The sequence below is a fragment of the Notolepis coatsorum genome (genome assembly GCF_963971535.1).
Source record: "Notolepis coatsorum genome assembly, chromosome: 6".
Taxonomy (NCBI): Eukaryota; Metazoa; Chordata; class Actinopteri; order Aulopiformes; family Paralepididae; genus Notolepis; species Notolepis coatsorum.
Genome location: NC_140170.1, coordinates 25,879,180 through 25,900,572, shown reverse-complemented (window position 1 = coordinate 25,900,572; position 21,393 = coordinate 25,879,180). Strand labels below are relative to the sequence as shown.

The following is a 21,393-nucleotide window of genomic DNA, read 5'->3' as shown; positions in this document are numbered from 1 at the left end:
ATTGAGCGAGGTCACTGAGCACACACAACATAATTCAGAAACGTTAGGGTCTAGAGAGAGCCCTACACCACGGGAGGCATAGACAACACTCGGACCAGGAGTGGCAGGAGTGCAGGCCTCTTATCCAGGTTCGGTGATTGGGTGATAGCCGGCATGTGTGTCGTCTGGCACAGGTGAGGCAGGATGATGGTGAGACGGGAACAGGAAAAGGACATGTGTGGACATGAAGACCTGCTGACTGACAGGGGAGAGAAAAGCCCTGGCTGTGGCTGTAACACATTCTGGTTGGAAATGTTGTGATAATCTGTGTGGCGTGTTTTTTACTGTGGTGTTTATTTATGTGGCAACATGACTGAATGAAACATTTGGCTGAGGGTCTAAATTATAATGCGTTACTCTCTTAACTAATTGGTGAGTCTGTTGACTCTCAGGAAGCATGGTGGAGTGGGGGCTCGTTAGCCCAATTGGACTCACCTGGGCAGTGAGAGCTGTGTTCTGCTTTTCCATCTCTCAGGAACAGGTTAATAACCTCGACCTGTTTCATACCATATTGGAATACTATACTACTTACACCACACGCATCACATTTCACTGATCCACACACTACTTTCATTACTGATCCTTATACATACATATTCTTTGTTTATTTAAATCTTTGTTCAGATCTAAAAAGGTCTAAATAAATACTTTTGTTAAACTCTCTCTCTTCCCTCTCTCTCTCTCTCTCTCTCTCTCTCTCTCTCTCTCTCTCTCTCTCTCTCTCTCTCTCTCTCTCTCTCTCTCTCTCTCTCTCTCTCTCTCTCTCTCTATCTCTCTCTCTCTCTCTCTCTCTCTCTATCTCCCCCCCTCTCTCTCTCTCCCTCTCCCCCCCTCTTTCTCTCTCTCCCCCCCCCTCTCTCTATCTGTCTCTATCTCTCTCCCTCTCCCCCCCTCTTTCTCTCTCTCCCTCCCCCTATATATATCTCTCCCCCATCCCACCTCTCTATCTCTCTCTCCCCCCCCTCTCTCTCTATCTGTCTCTATCTCTCTCCCCCCTCTCTCTCTCTCTCTCTCTCTCTCTCTCTCTCTCTCTCTCTCTCTCCCTCCCCCTCTCTATATCTCCCCCCCCTCTCTGTCTCTCTGTCTATATCCCTCCCCCCTCTCTATCTATCTCCCCCCTCCCCCCTCTCTATCTCTCCCCCCTCCCCCCTCTCTCTCTCTCTCCCCCCTCTCTCTCCCCCCCCCCCCCCCCCCTCCCCCCCTGCCAGATGCAGCGTGGACAGCAAGGTATCGCGGGTGGCGTGGCTAAACCGCACCACCATCCTGTTTGCCGGCACGGAGAAGTGGTCCCTGGACCCGCGGGTGGTGCTGCTGGAGAACACGAGCGTCACAGAGTACAGCATCCAGATCCAGAACGTGGACCTGCACGACGAGGGCCCCTACGTCTGCTCCATCCTCACCAACAGGAAGCCCAAGTCCACCAAGGTCCAGCTCATCGTCCAAGGTACCGTGCCCCGGGACGCTTAATCATTTTAGGCAACCAACTTGCGCCTAGCCACGCCCCCGCGGCGACGCTAGGATTATGCAGCCGTAATCCCCCCTCTTTTAACATCGTCCGCCGCCTTGCTGTGGAGCCTGCGGTGCGGTTGGTGACAAGTTCGAATCACTTCAATTTCTTTTTTTTTCTTTTTTTTTAACGTGCATTATTTCGCCAGTTATGTTTAGGCATTCTTTCGGAGTTGGTTAAGGTTAGGGTTAAGTTTAGGCATTCTTTTGGAGTTGGTTAAGGTTAGGGTTAAGTTTAGGCATTGTTTCGGAGTTGGTTATGGTTAGAGTTTGTCTTAGAGCATGGCAATATTTCGGAGTTGGTTAAGGTTAGGGTTAAGTTTAGGCATTGTTTCGGAGTTGGTTAAGGTTAGGGTTAAGTTTAGGCATTCTTTTGGAGTTGGTTAAGGTTAGAGTTTGTCTTAGAGCATGGCAATATTTCGGAGTTGGTTAAGGTTAGGGTTAAGTTTAGGCATTGTTTCGGAGTTGGTTAAGGTTAGGGTTAAGTTTAGGCATTCTTTCGGAGTTGGTTATGGTTAGAGTTTGTCGCAGAGCATGGCAATAGAATGCAGCCTATTTCCGCACTGCCGCTCTCTCGCGCTGCCGTGGTCACATGGGCGTCGTGGCCAATCAGAGAAACGCTGAACGCAAGTTGGTTGCCTAAAATGTTGACGCCCCCCGGACCCGTCCGTCTGTGTGTCTGTGTGTCTGTTGGTTTTACACAAGAGAAACCCTGCGGGGCGCTCTCCACTCAGCACACCACAGGAAGTAGTGTGTTCACTATGCATCTGTAGTGGCTACTGGGTCATAGTTCACGGCATTCTAGCCTATTGTGGTGTTTACTACATCTCCTGTGACCCTTAGCGGCGGATGACATAGATAAAGAGAGACGAGTGAAAGATGAATGAAAGCGTTGTTTGTGCGACAGTAGAGTCATTACCGCACTCCTACATTGGTGACCCTGGTTAGCCCTCTGTAGTGTGATAGTGAAGGGGTTAACGCTCTGTAGTGTGGTTGTGAAAGGGTTAACCTTCTGTTGTGTGGTAGTGAAATGGTTAACCTTCTGTATTATCACAGTGAAGGGGTTAACCATTTGGTAGTGTGGTAGTGCAAGGGTTCAATCGGGTTATTTAACTGAATCTGTTTGATTTTACACATGCAAAATCTCCTATTATAATTCAAAATGAACCAAAGATCCCCTGTGATCACCGTGGTATTGATTCCTTCCATATCGCCGGCTCCTGGGATGATATAATTACACAGAACTCACACAAACATCACTCCAGCTGATGAACCGGGCAGCGTCATTGTTTGTTTAATCTCAGACTGTTGATAGATATTGATTCAGGACGCGCCGGCAAAGCCGAGGAAAACACCCGGCCCCCCACTTCCATCGCAGCGGCTCGCTAACTCGGCTGTCAGGCGGCCCCTTTGTTATCTTTTTTACAATTAAATCAATTTCCCTCATGCTCACTTTCCTTAAAACAATTAACACGCGCACCCCGGGCCTGTGTTTCCCGCGCTCCGGATAATACAGATGTACTGCATTTACATATAATTAAAAGGCAGTTAGATTAACTAATTGTGAGAGATTCCTCCTCGCGTGTCGAATGGTGCGTTTACAGAGAGTCCGGGCGCACGGTACGGTTCACACCGTCGACGGATAGCGGCGTGTGATCACATGGACAGCTCCTGGGGTGGAGGACGCTCAATAATCGCATGTGACATGATGAGGTGACAGAAGGTTATGTGTCTTCTTCTTCTTCTTCTTCTTCTTCTTCTTCTTCTTCTTCTTCTTCTTCTTCTTCTTCTTCTTCTTCTTCTTCTTCTTCTTCTTCTTCTTCTTCTTCTTCTTCTTCTTCTTCTTCTTCTTCTTCTTCTTCTTCTTCTTCTTCTTCTTCTTCTTCTGTCTTTGAAGAATGCTGGTTATATGACAGTTTCCTGTTTCCTTACACAGTACTTTTTTATTGAACACTGCACGGTATTTTGAACCACAGGGGGGCAGCAGAGGACAGACGGGGCATCGCTCCATAGTCTTGTAAACCGGAGCGGTTTTTGCAGCGTTGGGAAAGTTCACTAGTTCAGTTCACAGTTCACAAATTTTAAAATGAACTAAGTTCATAGTTCATAATTCACAATTTTGAACTAAAGTTCATGGTTTCAAAAATGAACACGTTTATAGTTTATAGTTCTTTTTTCAATGCGTTGCTGCGAGCTATTATTTGTCAAATGTATTGCCACAACCCAGAATACTGGCATTTCCATAACGCTTTGCTGCCGTCCATTCAGTCCACACTAGTAGCAGCTGCAGCTTTCATCTCTACAGTATATTTTCAAAAACATGAGGAAACACGTGCTGCTTGAATGGTCTTTATTAAGTATAATAATCTAAATATACTTAAAGTAGCAAAAGTGAAAGTAGTCATTGTGCAAACATATAACATATAAACATGTGCCGACATAACTCTGTACTAACACAGCACGAGGTAGGAACCAGGCTGAGGTATGAAACTAAGGTTGTACCTCAAAGTTCAATATTCAAAGTGCAAAACATTTACTGACTTTAACTAAAACTCTTTTAAATGCTCATACACCAACACCGTGTAGTGTCTGACTCTGAGCGAGTGCAGCGCCTTCTGAAAGTGTGAGTGCTGCTGCTCTTCTACCAGACTCCCCGAAGCTCCGCCCAGAGCGGTTGCCAGCTTGGGTGATTTTCAGCATTTTTTTTAAGCCTGTTTATGGTGTGTTTTAACTGGGTTTTCGGCTGAAAGGCATATGAAACCTGGCACAGTTTTGAACGCCTTTATAATACAGTGCTGAGAATGAATGCACTTTTGAACGCTGTTATACAGCGCTGAGAATGAACGAGTTCTCAATTACGTTCATCTAGCGGAAATACAGTACGTTCAGTTCACGTTCGCCCAAAATACGAACACGTTCAGGAACGATCGCTCATTGAACGCGTTCAGGTACATCACTGGGTTTTTGATCGTCCCGTTCCCGTGCTCAGGCGCTTGAGTATTTTCCACTCAAGAAGATTCTTCTTGACTTCAGTCGTTGGGCTTGTAATTAAAAACTGAACTTTGTAAAGAAACTCAAAGTTAAGAGCGATGCTCTGTTGTTGTGAGCGACGCACTGCTCTGTTGTATGTTAGAGCGACGCACTGCTCTGTTGTATGTTAGAGCGACGGACTGCTCTGGTGTATGTTAGAGCGACGGACTGCTCTGGTGTATGTTAGAGCGACGGACTGCTCTGGTGTATGTTAGAGTGACGGACTGCTCTGGTGTATGTTAGAGCGACGGACTGCTCTGGTGTATGTTAGAGCGACGGACTGCTCTGGTGTATGTTAGAGCAATGCTCTGTTGTATGTTAGAGCGACAGACTGCTCTGTTGTATGTTAGAGCGACGGACTGCTCTGTTGTATGTTAGAGCGACGGACTGCTCTGGTGTATGTTAGAGCGACGGACTGCTCTGTTGTATGTTAGAGCGATGCTCTTTTGTATGTTAGGATTTTGTAAAGAAACTCAAAGTACTAAGAGCGATACACTGCTCTGTTGTTATATATTTTTGATTGAACAATCTTATCACACTTTTTACTGTCTGTTCTATTTTATAATTTTTTGCCAATTTTTAACTGAATCAAACTGCACTTTTTTACCAGTGGTTCTCAAACTGTGGTACGCGTACCACTAGTGGTACTTGGTGGTACTGCTGGTGGTACTTGAATTTCTTTTTTTAAATATAAAAATATATATATATATATATATTAAAAAAATATATATATATATTTTTTTTTGCAGTCAGGCCACTGAGCTTAGAAGCAGGCCAGGCCAGTGTTTCTAGTTGCAGATAGTTAGATAACCTAAGTGGGGAACAACCAGGAGATCACTTTGACAGAGAGTAATGCAGTCTAAACAGTCATACATCTTTTATTCAACTTCAGCCCTGATCATAACCATTTTTTATGTGTGTGAGAGAATGAAGGAAAATTGCTTGCTGTGTGTGTGAGAGAGAATGAAGGAACATTTCTTGCTGTGTGTGTGAGAGAGAATGAAGGACAATTGCTTGCTGTGTGTGTAAGAGAGAGAGAGATATTTGCTGAAATACAGTTGTTCTTAATTTTCTGAGAATGTTAGTTATTATGTTCTCAATGCCCCTTGCATTGTATGAGTTGTGTGGAAGAGTTTGCTAGTTCTAGTGTACATTGTGGCTGTGTCTGACAAAAGTTAACAATAAATAATGGTATCAGGAATACATTTGCCTCCTGCGTGAAAACTGTGCATAGCTGAATAGACTGTATTTTAACGTCGGCCATATGGTGGTACTTGGAGAGCCAGCTACGTTCTCAGGTGGTACTTGGTGTAAAAAGTGTGAGAACCACTGCTCTATCTAATCTATTCTATTTTATTATTTGTATTACTGAAGGACTGTGATTTGCCTCAGTGGCGTAATTTCAGTAAAAGGCAAGGTATGGCGAGTAGTAAGGGGGGGGGTGAAGGGCGGGTTTCCCCTCCTTGGTGGATTTTTTTTGTCAAATCAGTTGTGCAATAGTCACTTTTGGTGAGTTGTTTCTATACAATTCAGTTATATGACATTTAGGTATGACACAGGACTACACAAGCATTTTTAGTATAGAAATGTGTCAACAGACTAAAGCAGGGAACCACAATATTTTGCATACGAATTATGCAGAATGTAATATCATAACTGTCTATTACTTTTCTTGCAATTGAGCCAATTTTCCTTAGGTACGGTTTTGAGGTGTGTGTTCAACAGAATGTAGTATCAAAAACACATTCACAAAAAGTATGGGTTACTGAATGCTGAACTGCACTATTATAATCACTAAGCCAGACCTTACCTGTGTCCCTGTATCACTTGTCTCTGCTGCCCTTTGATAAGAAAAACGTCCCTATGTCCATTTTCCTTTTTTTTTGGGGCATATTTCAGTTAGTCACAGTAAAAGTCACCAAGTAAAAGTGAGATAATTGACAATATCAAAACATGCTAGGGCTGTACCGAATAGTTCGAAGCTTCGTTCATAATGTTGACATTCAAATTCTAAATCAACATAAAAAATTGTATTTTTTTTTTTTTTTTTTACATTTTTATTTGCCAAGGTATGGCGAGTGCCATACCTTGCCATACCAAATTGACGCCCCTGATTTGCCTTACCTTGCTACCTCTCTATCTCTTTGTATTTAAATTGTTATGCTCGCTTATGCCTGTATTTATCACTGTTGTGAAGCACTTTGAACTGCAACTTCTGTATGAAAAGTGCTATACAAATAAAGTTATTATTATTATTATTATTATTATTATTATTATTATTATTATTATTATTATTATTATTATTATTATTATTATTATTATTATTATTATTATTATTATTATTATTATTATTATTATTATTATTATTATTATTATTATTATTATTATTATTATTATTATTATTATTATTATTATTATTATTATTATTATTATTATTATTATTATTATTATTATTATTATCAGTAGACTCAATGGGCCTCATGCATGAAGCGATATACGAACAGATTTCGTTCTTAACTAGCATTTCCTCTTACTTTGTTCTTACCTGGGATTCAGCAAAGTTTTCTTATTGTTGCTTTTTTCTCAGACAAGACCAAATTATAAGAGTGGTCGAGAACGAAATAAGAAAAATCTTACCCCAAAAAATAGAAAAAAGCCTACCATTGGTTAATTGCCCCCAAATACACTTTAAAATACAGAACTTTTCAATCATAATAATAATTATTATTATAACTTATTGCATGCGTTCTGTCTGAAATTGATTATATATTGCTGTTAGAACAGTTATGCTCTGGCCGCCCAGGCCATTGATTGATTGAAGATTGTATTAACAGATTGCAGAATGGGTACAATACAGTACAGCTCAATACACACAATTGTTAAGGGGATGCAGACCAGAGAAAGACTTTCGTCTGGTTTACATCAGGGTCCCCCATTTTCAATTCATAATAACATATATGGCATACACAACATACAGATATACAGATATATATCATGACATTAATGACATACATGATGACATTTACATGTGTGACATACAATATATGCGCTTGAATACGACCGGGGGATCCGATGCAGACCCACGGCTCTCGTATTATAATGAGCCTGTGAGGCGTGTCTCTGTATGCAAATGACTTGCGTGAGAACACGCATCCAGTTTAGAATGAGTGGGATTCACCATTAAAAAAACCTGGGTAAGAACAGATGTGGACTTTAAAAACAGCTTGATGAATGTGGCCGTGGCTTTTCTTATTGTTCTCTTAACAGACAGATAAGCAAGAATATAAGAAAAATAATAAGAGAGTATTGTTGAATGAGGCCCATTGTGTTGGTGATATCAGTAGAGTCATCAGTGTGTTGGTGATATCAGTAGAGTGTTGGTGGTAGAGTGTTGGTGATATCAGTAGAGTCAGAGTGTTGGTGGCACGGTGGTGTAGTGGTTAACACTGTTGCCTCACAGCAAGAAGGTCCAGGGTTCGATTCCCGCTTGGGGACCAGATTTCCATGATGCCAGGTACTCAGGTGGGGTATCTCCCAGGCCTTTCTGTGTGGAGTTTGCATGTTCTCCCCGTGCTTGCAAGGGTTTCCCCCCCGATAAGACAAACCCAATGGAAAAACATGCACAACAGACGAAGACGGACAGGAGCACTTGGATTGGTCCCCGGGGCGCGGCTCACGTTGACCCCCTATCTGCTCCTGGCTGCCCATGGGGGGAAGGACAACGGGATGGGAAAAGTGCAGAGAGACATTTCATCGGCGACTCAGTGCATGTGTGTTCCTGTGGGTCGCCCATCTCACGTGTGTGTTAAACTGCATGACAAATAAAAGACGTCTAACAATATCAGTAGAGTGTTGGTGATAAGATTAATCCAATTCCTGTTTATTGATCCAACGTTATACCTTGAAACACATAATCGACGCTTCTTCCAGTGCCCTCAGTGGATGCAATAGTATCAGGTTACATTGCCTCAGAAGTAAAATGTGGAGCCCGGAGTTTTTTCTTCTGATGCATTCCCATCGACTCCATTCCAATGGGTGCAATACCATCCGGGAGACGATAGGGGCGGTATTTGCCCTTTTCGAGGTCAGAGCCAGTCCCAATGATAACGTGAGGCTGGATGGATGAAAAATTTATGCATATCACTAATAAAAGAAATAACGATTAAATAACGAGATTTCTCGTCATTGGCACCCAATGTGTTAATAATAATTTACTGGATTTCTGAGTGATTCATCATTAACTCTATTGATACGCTGAGTGGTTCATCATGATTCATCATTAACTCTAGGGGTGTAAAGGTACACGTATCCGTACCTAAGCTTACTTAAGTACTGGACCTTATGTTCAATATAGAATATTCGTTGACAGCCCTACAAGTACAATTAGTTACTGCACACTACATCACCCCTGAGTGGAACATGGAAAGCCAAACTTTCCCCCACTGTACCAAAAACCCCTACTGAACCGTGACTTCAAAACCGAGGTACGTACCGAACCGTGGTTTTTGTGTTACACCCCTAAAATGTAACTGTAACTCTATCGATAATCTGAGTGGTTCATAATGATTCATAATTAACTATTGATACTCTGAGTGGTTCATAATGATTCATCATTAACTCTGTCGATAAGCTGAGTGGTTCATAATTATTCATCATTAACTCTATTGATGCAGTGAAGCAGACGTTTGACACATAATTCCCCTAATCAAACCATGGGTGTTATGTACCATATGTTTCTACATAGACAAGGAGTCACACCTTAACTATCAGATTCATCACTAATGATATGGATGAATGAATGATAATTGCACTCAAAGCGCTTTACAGTGGAGGGTGGAAATTGCCTCCTTCACCACCACTGTGTAGCAGCCAACCTTGGGCTATGCAGGCTCAATGGCTACCATTCACTGGCACCCGGCACACATCACACTACACAATGGCTGGAAGGGTCAGGAGATAAGGACTGATATCAGCCAATTAAGGGAAAGGGATGATTAGGTGGCCTTGATGTCAGAGACCTGATTAGGGAACCCCCTACTCTTTGCGATAGAAGCCCTGGTTTTTTTTTAACGACCGAATTCAGGAACCTCGGTTTAGCGTCTCATCCGAAGGACGGCACTCGTAACAGGGACATCATTATTGCCAAGTCCAGAGGACAGAGTGCTCCCTGCTGGACAACAACACCACTTTCCGACAACGGCCTTGACCGGGGCTCGAACCGGTGATCTTCCTTTCTTGAGTCCGGAACTGTACTCATGTAGCCACGCTAGTGTCTTGATGATGGATACGGCACTCATCCCTGTGTCCTTTATGAGAAGGTCGGTTGGTCCTCTCTGACGCAGAGGTGCAACAAACACTGGTATTTGTTCATTTTTAAGGCCCTTATTGATAAGCTACCTCCTTACTACATCATTATTGGAATGGAATGTTGGAACCTATGGAACCCGTTCTAGTTAAGGTTTTAAGGTTAAGGTTAAGGTTAAGGTTAAGGTCCCCAGAGTTTGCTCAGAACAGGGTAAATCTGCATTTTGCTATGATGCCCCTCTAGCTCATGGAATGAACTCCAACAGTCCTTAACAGTTTGAGTGCCAGCCATTAACATGGGAAACATGGTTAAATGCCAGGACCCACTTCAATTAGCGTTGTGATAGCGCATAATCTCTCTCTTAAATTATGGCTATGTGTCTAATCTGCCTGTCGTTTATCAATGACTTGTTTGCAGTCAACATTGTGGAAACGGATTGTTTTTTAATCTGTTCATTTTCGTTTTATAGCATTTTGAAAAACCCTCGTTTTTCAGGAAAATATATAGATTCCGTGATAAAAGGCATTTATTGGAATATTCTAGCATACACAAAAACGTTGTCATTTTCAAATAAACGCTAGATTATCGATAGTATATGTGTTCTTATGCATGCTATAGAGGCGGGCTGAAAAATCGATTCTCTCATTTCCTGATTGCGCACACACAGACACACACACACACATGGGGCAAACGCTTATATCTCTGTGAAAACAGCTCTGATTATCCTAAGACTGGTAAAATAAATTCCTTACCTGAGATCAGATGTTATCAAAAAGATAATTTCAATTCCTGATCGCCATTCCAAATATCGATCACGCTTATTGATTATAGTGTTGGGTCCTGTAAATACACAATCCACATGTTTTCCGGGCCGGCGAGCACAATCGATCCTTCAGATGCCTCGACGGAAAAATAAAATGAGGAAACTGGCCACCCCCCCCTGTATCAGTGTAAAGTAATGGGGTGCAGTTACACAGGGAGAGACGATAGGGGGCGGTATCTTCCCAATTGAGCTCAGAGAGACTCTGCAGCACTAACCCAAGGCTCGATTGATGAAATATGAATTAAAATCGGCAATAAAAAAAAAAGACAAACAAACGCTATATAGCATCGGCGGCACTCAAAGGTCGGCATGAACTAACGACAAAACGCCAATGAGTGCCAATGACGAGAAATCTCGTTGTTCGCCGCCATGCGTTGAGTGCCAACAACGAGAAATAATTTAATAAATGATCGTTATTTAATCGTTATTGCTTTCATTAGCGATATCCATTCATTTTTCATCTTCCATTTGAGGGAACTTTATACTCTTACTCAAAGGAAATATTGTACTTTTTATTCCACTACATTTATCTATATGGTAAATGGTGCATTTATATAGCACTTTTATCCAAATCGCTTTTACATTTTTGTTCTCGAGTCTCAGTAGAGAACAGAAGGGTGAGGTGACTGAGGTTTAGTGAGTTTATTAGGATCCCCATTAGCTGTTGCATGACAACAACTAGTCTTTCTGGGGTCTAGGGCTGTCTTAAATACTTCGAAGCTTCGAAGCTTCATTCGATGGGCATGGGATTCGAACATGATTATTTTTTTTTGAATATAGAAAAGAATAAAACATTTTTTTTTTCTTCTTTTTTTGTAAAATCAACTCTGCCTCTCTTTGTTAACTGCAACAAGTTTCAAGTTTCAAGTTTCTTTAATAGTTGTCATACAGAAGTACAGAATACTTTTGTACAAAATGCTTCTTACTGTTGCGCTCCAGAGACTGTGCATGACAAGATAAGTATGAAATAAAAACATAGTAAAAATTAGAAGAAAAAAAAAAGAGGTCACAGTGTTCAGTTTAGACATATGTACAATGTTCGTAGACGTAGTTACCATACAATATACAATACTGTGCAGTGTACTAATATACAATACTATATAGTGCAAGGCATAAATGGACGAGGTGCAGTTTAGGTACAATTCACAGTAGGTGTACGAGTTGTAGTGCAAATCCTTTATCAATAAATATAAAGTGTAAGTGTGTTTGTGTGATCTAAAGTGTGGAGAGTGGGTGCTGCAGTGTGTTGTTTGTTTGAGTGAGTGTGTGTGTGCGTGTGGGTGTGTGTGCTGTGTGCATTTGATGGTTGTTGCATAGTGATTATTGTTCGTTTAGCGATTATTGTTCGTTTAGCAGCCTGATGGCCTGGGGATAGAAGCTCCTTCTGAGTCTTTCTGTGCTCGCCATAAGACTCCGGTATCGCTTGCCTGACGGCAGCAGTTCAAAGAGGCAGTTGTTCGGGTGGCTCGAGTCCTTAATAATTCTCTTAGCCTTCCCCTTGCACCGCTTGTTGTAAATGTTCTGGAGGGTGGGAAGCCCCCCTCTAATTGTGCGTTCGGCTGAACGTGTCACTCTTTGTAGTCTGCTACGGTCTTGTGCAGTGCTATTCCCAAACCAGGAGGTGATGTTGCCGGTCAGGATGCTCTCTATTGTACATGAGTAGAAGTTCCTAAGGATCTTCTGACTGACTTGGAACTTCCTTAGGCGCCTGAGGAAGTAGAGGCGTTGTCGTGCCTTCTTCACAACACTGTCAATGTGTGTGGTCCATGTCAAGTCCTCGGATATGTGGGCTCCGAGGTACTTGAAACTGTTCACTCTCTCAACTGGTGCCCCGTCGATGCTGAGGGGGCTGTAGTCCTTGACCCCCGACCTCCTGAAGTCCACAATCATCTCTTTTGTTTTGCTGACGTTCAGGGAGAGGCAGTTCTCCTGACACCACTGTGACAGGTTCTCTACCTCTTCCAGGTAGGCCCTTTCGTCGTTGGCAGAGATCAGGCCCACCACTACTGTGTCATCAGCAAATTTGATGATGGTGTTGTTGTTCCGCTGTGCTACGCAGTCATGTGTGTACAGGGAGTAGAGGAGGGGGCTCAGAACACAGCCCTGGGGGGCCCCTATGTTGAGCGTGATGGATGAGGAGGTGCAGTTGCCGGCTCTTACCACCTGGGGTCTGCCCGTCAGGAAGTCCAGGACCCACTGGCACAGGTCATAGTTCAAGCCCAGGTCCCTGAGCTTGGCTATGAGTTTGGAGGGGACTATGGTATTGAATGCTGAGCTGTAGTCGATGAACAGCATTCTCACATAGTTCCCCTTCCTCTTGTCCAGATGTGATGCTGCTGTGTGCAGCACATGGGCTATGGCGTCCTCCGTGGACCTGTTGGGGCGATATGCAAATTGCAGAGGGTCCAGGTTGATTGGGAGGGAGGAACAGATGTAGCCCTTCACTAGCTTCTCAAAGCACTTCATGGCTATGGAGGTGAGGGCTACAGGGCGGTAGTCGTTGAGGCAAGCGGGCGTAGATTTTTTGGGTACAGGGATGATGGTGGACTTCTTCAGACAGGTGGGGATGACGGCCTGTTCCAAGGACAGGTTGAAGATGTCAGTGAATACCGGGGCCAGTTGGTCGGCACAGACTTTTAGGACGCGGCCGGGGATGCCGTCCGGTCCTGCTGCCTTCCTGATATCCACTTTTTTAAAGATCCGTCTCACCTCATGCTCTGTTACCCTGAACACTGAGTCTCCATCAGCAGACCCCCCCCCCCCCATTGCCGTGGTTTGTAGGCTGGTGTTGTTATTCACAGCCTCAAACCTCGCATAGAAGGAGTTGAGATCATTTGCTAAGCAATGCTATTTGTTATTTAAGATGAGGTCGGACTCGGCACTGACAGATTTGTGTTCATTGTGCTGCTTATATAAAGCCTCAAATGACGGCTTACAATATTTCAAAAGTGTTTCGTTTGTCTAAGATTTAAAAAGGTTTAAACTTTACAGCACTGACAAAGTTGAACAAAGTGCTGTACAAATCCAACAACAAAACAAAAAATATATACAATTTTAAGAAAATTATTTATAATATATATATTTCTTTTTTAATCTCGAAGCTTCGAATTAAAATCGAATCTCGGCCCGAAGCTTCGAATTCCCCAAAAAATTCGAAGGTCAGCCCTGCTGGGCTCCACACAAAACATAAAACATTACATTCAACAATACTTTTACAGAACAGTAAATACAAAATGTAAAACATTTCCGAAGTCCATTTTCCTTCAAGCATTGCCTTTCATATCTTCCATCATACTGTATACCACTTATTTCCTGATTTTCATTTCAGTGAGTATAGAGATCTCAGTAGAGAACAGTTCAGGGTGACTGAGGTCTCAGTAGAGAGAACAGTTCAGGGTGACTGAGGTCTTCAGGAGAGAGAACAGTTCAGGGTGACTGAGGTCTCAGTAGAGAGAACAGTTCAGGGTGACTGAGGTCTCAGTAGAGAACAGTTCAGAGAGACTGAGGTCTCAGTAGAGAGAACAGTTCAGGGTGACTGAGGTCTCAGTAGAGAGAACAGTTCAGGGTGACTGAGGTCTCAGTAGAGAGAACAGTTCAGGGTGACTGAGGTCTCAGTAGAGAGAACAGTTCAGGGTGACTGAGGTCTCAGTAGAGAGAACAGTTCAGGGTGACTGAGGTCTCAGTAGAGAGAACAGTTCAGGGTGACTGAGGTCTCAGTAGAGAGAACAGTTCAGGGTGACAGAGGTCTCAGGAGAGAGAACAGTTCAGGGTGACTGAGGTCTCAGTGGAGAGAACAGTTCAGGGTGACTGAGGTCTCAGGAGAGAGAACAGTTCAGGGTGACTGAGGTCTCAGGAGAGAGAACAGTTCAGGGTGACTGAGGTCTCAGGAGAGAGAACAGTTCAGGGTGACTGAGGTCTCAGTAGAGAGAACAGTTCAGGGTGACTGAGGTCTCAGGAGAGAGAACAGTTCAGGGTGACTGAGGTCTCAGTAGAGAGAACAGTTCAGGGTGACTGAGGTCTTCAGGAGAGAGAACAGTTCAGGGTGACTGAGGTCTCAGTAGAGAACAGTTCAGGGTGACTGAGGTCTCAGTAGAGAGAACAGTTCAGGGTGACTGAGGTCTCAGTAGAGAGAACAGTTCAGGGTGACTGAGGTCTCAGTAGAGAACAGTTCAGGGTGACTGAGGTCTCAGTAGAGAACAGTTCAGGGTGACTGAGGTCTCAGGAGAGAACAGTTCAGGGTGACTGAGGTCTCAGTAGAGAACAGTTCAGGGTGACTGAGGTCTCAGTAGAGAACAGTTCAGAGAGACTGAGGTCTCAGTAGAGAACAGTTCAGGGTGACTGAGGTCTCAGTAGAGAGAACAGTTCAGAGAGACTGAGGTCTCAGGAGAGAACAGTTCAGGGTGACTGAGGTCTCAGTAGAGAGAACAGTTCAGGGTGACTGAGGTCTCAGTAGAGAGAACAGTTCAGAGTGACTGAGGTCTCAGTAGAGAACAGTTCAGGGTGACTGAGGTCTCAGGAGAGAGAACAGTTCAGGGTGACTGAGGTCTCAGGAGAGAGAACAGTTCAGAGAGACTGAGGTCTCAGTAGAGAGAACAGTTCAGGGTGACTGAGGTCTCAGGAGAGAACAGTTCAGGGTGACTGAGGTCTCAGTAGAGAACAGTTCAGGGTGACTGAGGTCTCAGGAGAGAGAACAGTTCAGGGTGACTGAGGTCTCAGGAGAGAGAACAGTTCAGGGTGACTGAGGTCTCAGTAGAGAGAACAGTTCAGGGAGACTGAGGTCTCAGGAGAGAGAACAGTTCAGGGTGACTGAGGTCTCAGTAGAGAGAACAGTTCAGGGAGACTGAGGTCTCAGTAGAGAGAACAGTTCAGGGTGACTGAGGTCTCAGTAGAGAGAACAGTTCAGAGTGACTGAGGTCTCAGGAGAGAGAACAGTTCAGGGTGACTGAGGTCTTTAGGAGAGAGAACAGTTCAGGGAGACTGAGGTCTCAGTAGAGAGAACAGTTCAGGGTGACTGAGGTCTCAGTAGAGAGAACAGTTCAGAGAGACTGAGGTCTCAGTGGAGAGAACAGTTCAGGGTGACTGAGGTCTCAGTAGAGAGAACAGTTCAGGGTGACTGAGGTCTCAGGAGAGATAACAATTCAGGGTGACTGAGGTCTCAGTAGAGAGAACAGTTCAGGGTGACTGAGGTCTCAGTAGAGAGAACAGTTCAGAGAGACTGAGGTCTCAGTAGAGAGAGAACAGTTCAGGTGACTGAGGTCTCAGTAGAGAGAACAGTTCAGGGTGACTGAGGTCTCAGGAGAGAGAACAGTTCAGAGTGACTGAGGTCTCAGTAGAGAACAGTTCAGAGAGACTGAGGTCTCAGTAGAGAACAGTTCAGAGAGACTGAGGTCTCAGTAGAGAGAGAACAGTTCAGGTGACTGAGGTCTCAGTAGAGAGAACAGTTCAGGGTGACTGAGGTCTCAGGAGAGAGAACAGTTCAGAGTGACTGAGGTCTCAGTAGAGAACAGTTCAGAGAGACTGAGGTCTCAGTAGAGAGAACAGTTCAGGGTGACTGAGGTCTCAGGAGAGAGAACAGTTCAGAGTGACTGAGGTCTCAGTAGAGAACAGTTCAGAGAGACTGAGGTCTCAGTAGAGAACAGTTCAGAGAGACTGAGGTCTCAGTAGAGAGAACAGTTCAGAGAGACTGAGGTCTCAGTAGAGAACAGTTCAGGGTGACTGAGGTCTCAGTAGAGAACAGTTCAGGGTGACTGAGGTCTCAGGAGAGAGAACAGTTCAGAGTGACTGAGGTCTCAGTAGAGAGAACAGTTCAGGGTGACTGAGGTCTCAGGAGAGAGAACAGTTCAGGGTGACTGAGGTCTCAGGAGAGAACAGTTCAGAGAGACTGAGGTCTCAGTAGAGAGAACAGTTCAGGGTGACTGAGGTCTCAGTAGAGAACAGTTCAGAGAGACTGAGGTCTCAGTAGAGAACAGTTCAGGGTGACTGAGATCTCAGTAGAGAGAACAGTTCAGAGTGACTGAGGTCTCAGTAGAGAGAACAGTTCAGGGTGACTGAGGTCTCAGGAGAGAGAACAGTTCAGGGTGACTGAGGTCTCAGTAGAGAACAGTTCAGAGAGACTGAGGTCTCAGTAGAGAGAACAGTTCAGGGTGACTGAGGTCTCAGTAGAGAACAGTTCAGGGTGACTGAGGTCTCAGTAGAGAACAGTTCAGGGTGACTGAGGTCTCAGGAGAGAGAACAGTTCAGGGTGACTGAGATCTCAGTGGAGAACAGTTCAGAGAGACTGAGGTCTCAGGAGAGAGAACAATTCAGGGTGACTGAGGTCTCAGTAGAGAACAGTTCAGGGTGACTGAGGTCTCAGTAGAGAGAGAACAGTTCAGGGTGACTGAGGTCTCAGGAGAGAACAGTTCAGGGTGACTGAGGTCTCAGGAGAGAGAACAGTTCAGGGTGACTGAGGTCTCAGTAGAGAACAGTTCAGGGTGACTGAGGTCTCAGTAGAGAACAGTTCAGGGTGACTGAGGTCTCAGGAGAGAGAACAGTTCAGGGAGACTGAGGTCTCAGGAGAGAGAACAGTTCAGGGTGACTGAGGTCTCAGTAGAGAGAACAGTTCAGGGTGACTGAGGTCTCAGTAGAGAGAACAGTTCAGGGTGACTGAGGTCTCAGTAGAGAACAGTTCAGGGTGACTGAGGTCTCAGTAGAGAGAGAACAGTTCAGGGTGACTGAGGTCTCAGTAGAGAACAGTTCAGGGTGACTGAGGTCTCAGTAGAGAGAGAACAGTTCAGGGTGACTGAGGTCTCAGTAGAGAACAGTTCAGGGTGACTGAGATCTCAGGAGAGAACAGTTCAGGGTGATTGAGGTCTCAGGAGAGAGAACAGTTCAGGGTGACTGAGGTCTCAGTAGAGAACAGTTCAGGGTGACTGAGGTCTCAGGAGAGAGAACAGTTCAGGGTGACTGAGGTCTCAGTAGAGAGAACAGTTCAGGGTGACTGAGGTCTCAGGAGAGAGAACAGTTCAGGGTGACTGAGGTCTCAGTAGAGAACAGTTCAGAGAGACTGAGGTCTCAGTGGAGAGAACAGTTCAGGGTGACTGAGGTCTCAGTAGAGAACAGTTCAGGGAGACTGAGGTCTCAGTGGAGAGAACAGTTCAGGGTGACTGAGGTCTCAGTAGAGAGAACAGTTCAGAGAGACTGAGGTCTCAGTGGAGAGAACAGTTCAGGGTGACTGAGGTCTCAGTAGAGAGAACAGTTCAGGGTGACTGAGGTCTCAGTAGAGAACAGTTCAGGGTGACTGAGGTCTCAGGAGAGAGAACAGTTCAGGGTGACTGAGGTCTCAGTAGAGAGAACAGTTCAGGGTGACTGAGGTCTCAGTAGAGAGAACAGTTCAGGGTGACTGAGGTCTCAGTAGAGAACAGTTCAGGGTGACTGAGGTCTCAGTAGAGAACAGTTCAGGGTGACTGAGGTCTCAGGAGAGAACAGTTCAGGGTGACTGAGGTCTCAGTAGAGAGAACAGTTCAGGGTGACTGAGGTCTCAGGAGAGAACAGTTCAGGGTGACTGAGGTCTCAGTAGAGAGAACAGTTCAGGGTGACTGAGGTCTCAGTAGAGAACAGTTCAGGGTGACTGAGGTCTCAGTAGAGAACAGTTCAGGGTGACTGAGGTCTCAGGAGAGAGAACAGTTCAGGGTGACTGAGGTCTCAGTAGAGAACAGTTCAGGGTGACTGAGGTCTCAGTAGAGAGAACAGTTCAGGGTGACTGAGGTCTCAGGAGAGAACAGTTCAGGGTGACTGAGGTCTCAGGAGAGAGAACAGTTCAGGGTGACTGAGGTCTCAGGAGAGAACAGTTCAGGGTGACTGAGGTCTCAGTAGAGAACAGTTCAGGTGACTGAGGTCTCAGGAGAGAACAGTTCAGGGTGACTGAGGTCTCAGTAGAGAGAACAGTTCAGGGTGACTGAGGTCTCAGGAGAGAGAACAGTTCAGGGTGACTGAGGTCTCAGGAGAGAACAGTTCAGGGTGACTCAGTAGAGAACAGTTCAGGGTGACTGAGGTCTTCAGTAGAGAACAGTTCAGGGTGACTCAGTAGAGAACAGTTCAGGGTGACTGAGGTCTTCAGTAGAGAACAGTTCAGGGTGACTGAGGTCTCAGTAGAGAACAGTTCAGCGAGACTGAGGTCTCAGTAGAAAACAGTTCAGGGTGACTCAGTAGAGAACAGTTCAGGGTGACTGAGGTCTTCAGTAGAGAACAGTTCAGGGTGACTAGAAGGGGTCTAGAAAATAAAATAAATCTGGTCAAGGATCACACTACCCCCCTTAGATCCTTTCCTCGCTGAGCAGGCGCCCCGACCGAACTGTAGGAGTCGCTGTTTACAACGACCAGGACCCACCCACCAGCTTTCCCACCCCTAACACTGCCAATTGTGTTAGTATGAACGACCAGCCAAGCTGATAGCAACACCGAGAGCTGGGCTCTAACCCAGCGTCTCCTACGTTGGTGGCGAGTGCCTTGCCCACTACACCACCTAGCCGCTCGTAACATTCTGGTTTTAACTGGGTAGTCTGATCTTGGCATGGGAATAGTCAGACGTACAGTAGGATACCAGACAATAGTCAGAGGTAGGTTACCAGACAATAGTCAGAAGTAGGATACCAGGGAATAGTCAGAGGTAGGATACCAGGGAATAGTCAGAAGTAGGATACCAGGGAACAGTCAGAGATACAGTAGGATACCAGGAAATAGTCAGATGTAGGATACCAGGGAACAGTCAGAGATACAGTAGGATACCAGGAAATAGTCAGAGGTAGGATACCAGGGAATAGTCAGAGATACAGTAGGATACCAGGAGGTGTGGCTATTCTAAGAAGACTCATTGGTAAATGTTGTTAGGCTGCACTGTTGGTGGGTGAGCCTAGTAAAGGATGTCGCATTGCGTTCATCTTCAATGAATGGACCAATGCAATAGTCTACCAAAGCCCCCCCTCTCTCTCTATATATCTCACACACACACACACACACACACACACACACACACACACACACACACACACACACACACACACACACACACACACACACACACACACACACACACACACACACACACACACACACACACACACACACACACACTTCAGAAACAAACATAGTATCAATGAGAGCATCAATAATACACCTGAGTGATGTCTAGTAAAAAAAAAAAAAAAAAAAACTTTTTGGGGCCCCCCCTCAGTGCTGGGCCCTTGGAATCATCCTAAGCTACCCCCCCCCCAGCTACGCCCCTGCTGGGATGTGTCTATATTCTTCGACCTGATCTGAACAGCGGTAAACTATTACTGCGACGTCAGTATAGCGACCGCGAATGGTAAACTAATTATCTTAACAAAAGTGCGCTGGTAGCGTTATTATGTTGTCTAAAGGGGGACATATGGTACAATTTAAGATTTGAATGATAATCGGCATATAAAGGACAACATAAAACATAGTTAATTTGTAAGAAACCTCAATGAAAACGGTAATATTCGCTATTGTTATGAAAATGTGATAGAATCCTATAAAAATGTGGACGCACTTGGACACCGTGACGTTAGGTGCCCTTTTCCTCTGCTCACCCCTGTCCTTCAGACAGGCCGCCACTGCCTGCTGTAACGCAGTGAGGAGCAGGAATCCTCTCACAGTCGCAGTCGGTTTCTCTCCGTTTGACTCTTTCTACTCTGAGAATTTATGTTTTCCTCTGACCATTTCCTCCCTTTTTTCAGTCACTCTCAAACGGCCTGGAGTTATAAATAGAGGCACATAGAGGGCCTTGACTAAAAGATTGTTTTAAAAGGTACGCAAATGAGTGTGTCCCTGTTGTGCAGGATGAAGAAGAGGAAGATTACTTTGTTGTCAATGTACACAAGGCAATATCAAATTGTCTTTTTCTCATATCCCTCCTAGTTACACACAGTCCTCATATCCCTCCTAGTTACACACAGTCCTCATATCCCTCCTAGTTACACACACAGTCCTCATATCCCTCCTAGTTACACACAGTCCTCATATCCCTCCTAGTTACACACAGACCTCATATCCCTCCTAGTTACACACAGTCCTCATATCTCTCCTAGTGACACACAGTCCTCATATCCCTCCTAGTTACACACAGTCCTCATATCCCTCCTAGTTACACACAGTCCTCATATCCCTCCTAGTTCACACAGTCCTCATATCCCTCCTAGTTACACACAGTCCTCATATCCCTCCTAGTTACACACAGTCCTCATATCCCTCCTAGTTCACACAGTCCTCATATCCCTCCTAGTTACACACAGTCCTCATATCCCTCCTAGTTACACACAGTCCTCATATCCCTCCTAGTTACACACAGTCCTCATATCCCTCCTAGTTACACACAGTCCTCACATCCCTCCTAGTTACAGACACACAGTCCTCCACACATATGCATTTCATCAGAGGGGTCAGAGGTCATGGTCGCCCCCGCACTGCAGCGCCCCTGGAGCAGGTCAAGGTTTCGAACGGAAGTAAACAACTCTCGACCAGCGTTCTGTAGTAATGATGATTTGATTTGATTTTATTACGGATCCCCATTAGCTGGTGCCATAGCAACCAGCTAGTCTTCCTGGGGTCCACACAAAAAAACATACAAAAACAATTATTATTGCAAAACAAAATTATTAAAAGTCAGTACTCAACACACAATGCACAATGA

The 21,393-nt window shown here is 44.8% G+C and overlaps 1 protein-coding gene across 1 annotated transcript in view; it reads left to right on the top strand.

Annotated features, from left to right (window-relative positions):
- Positions 1–436: 436 nt before the first annotated feature.
- LOC311229411 (opioid-binding protein/cell adhesion molecule homolog) overlaps positions 437–21,393 on the top strand; it is a gene marked incomplete at both ends in the record, with an annotated part of 852,472 nt that continues 831,515 nt past the window's right edge. Inside the window, 2 exons of the mRNA XM_084315495.1 lie at positions 437–444; positions 1,248–1,483. Coding sequence (XP_084171621.1) covers positions 437–444; positions 1,248–1,483 — 244 coding nt within the window. The remainder of the gene's footprint in view (positions 445–1,247; positions 1,484–21,393) is intronic.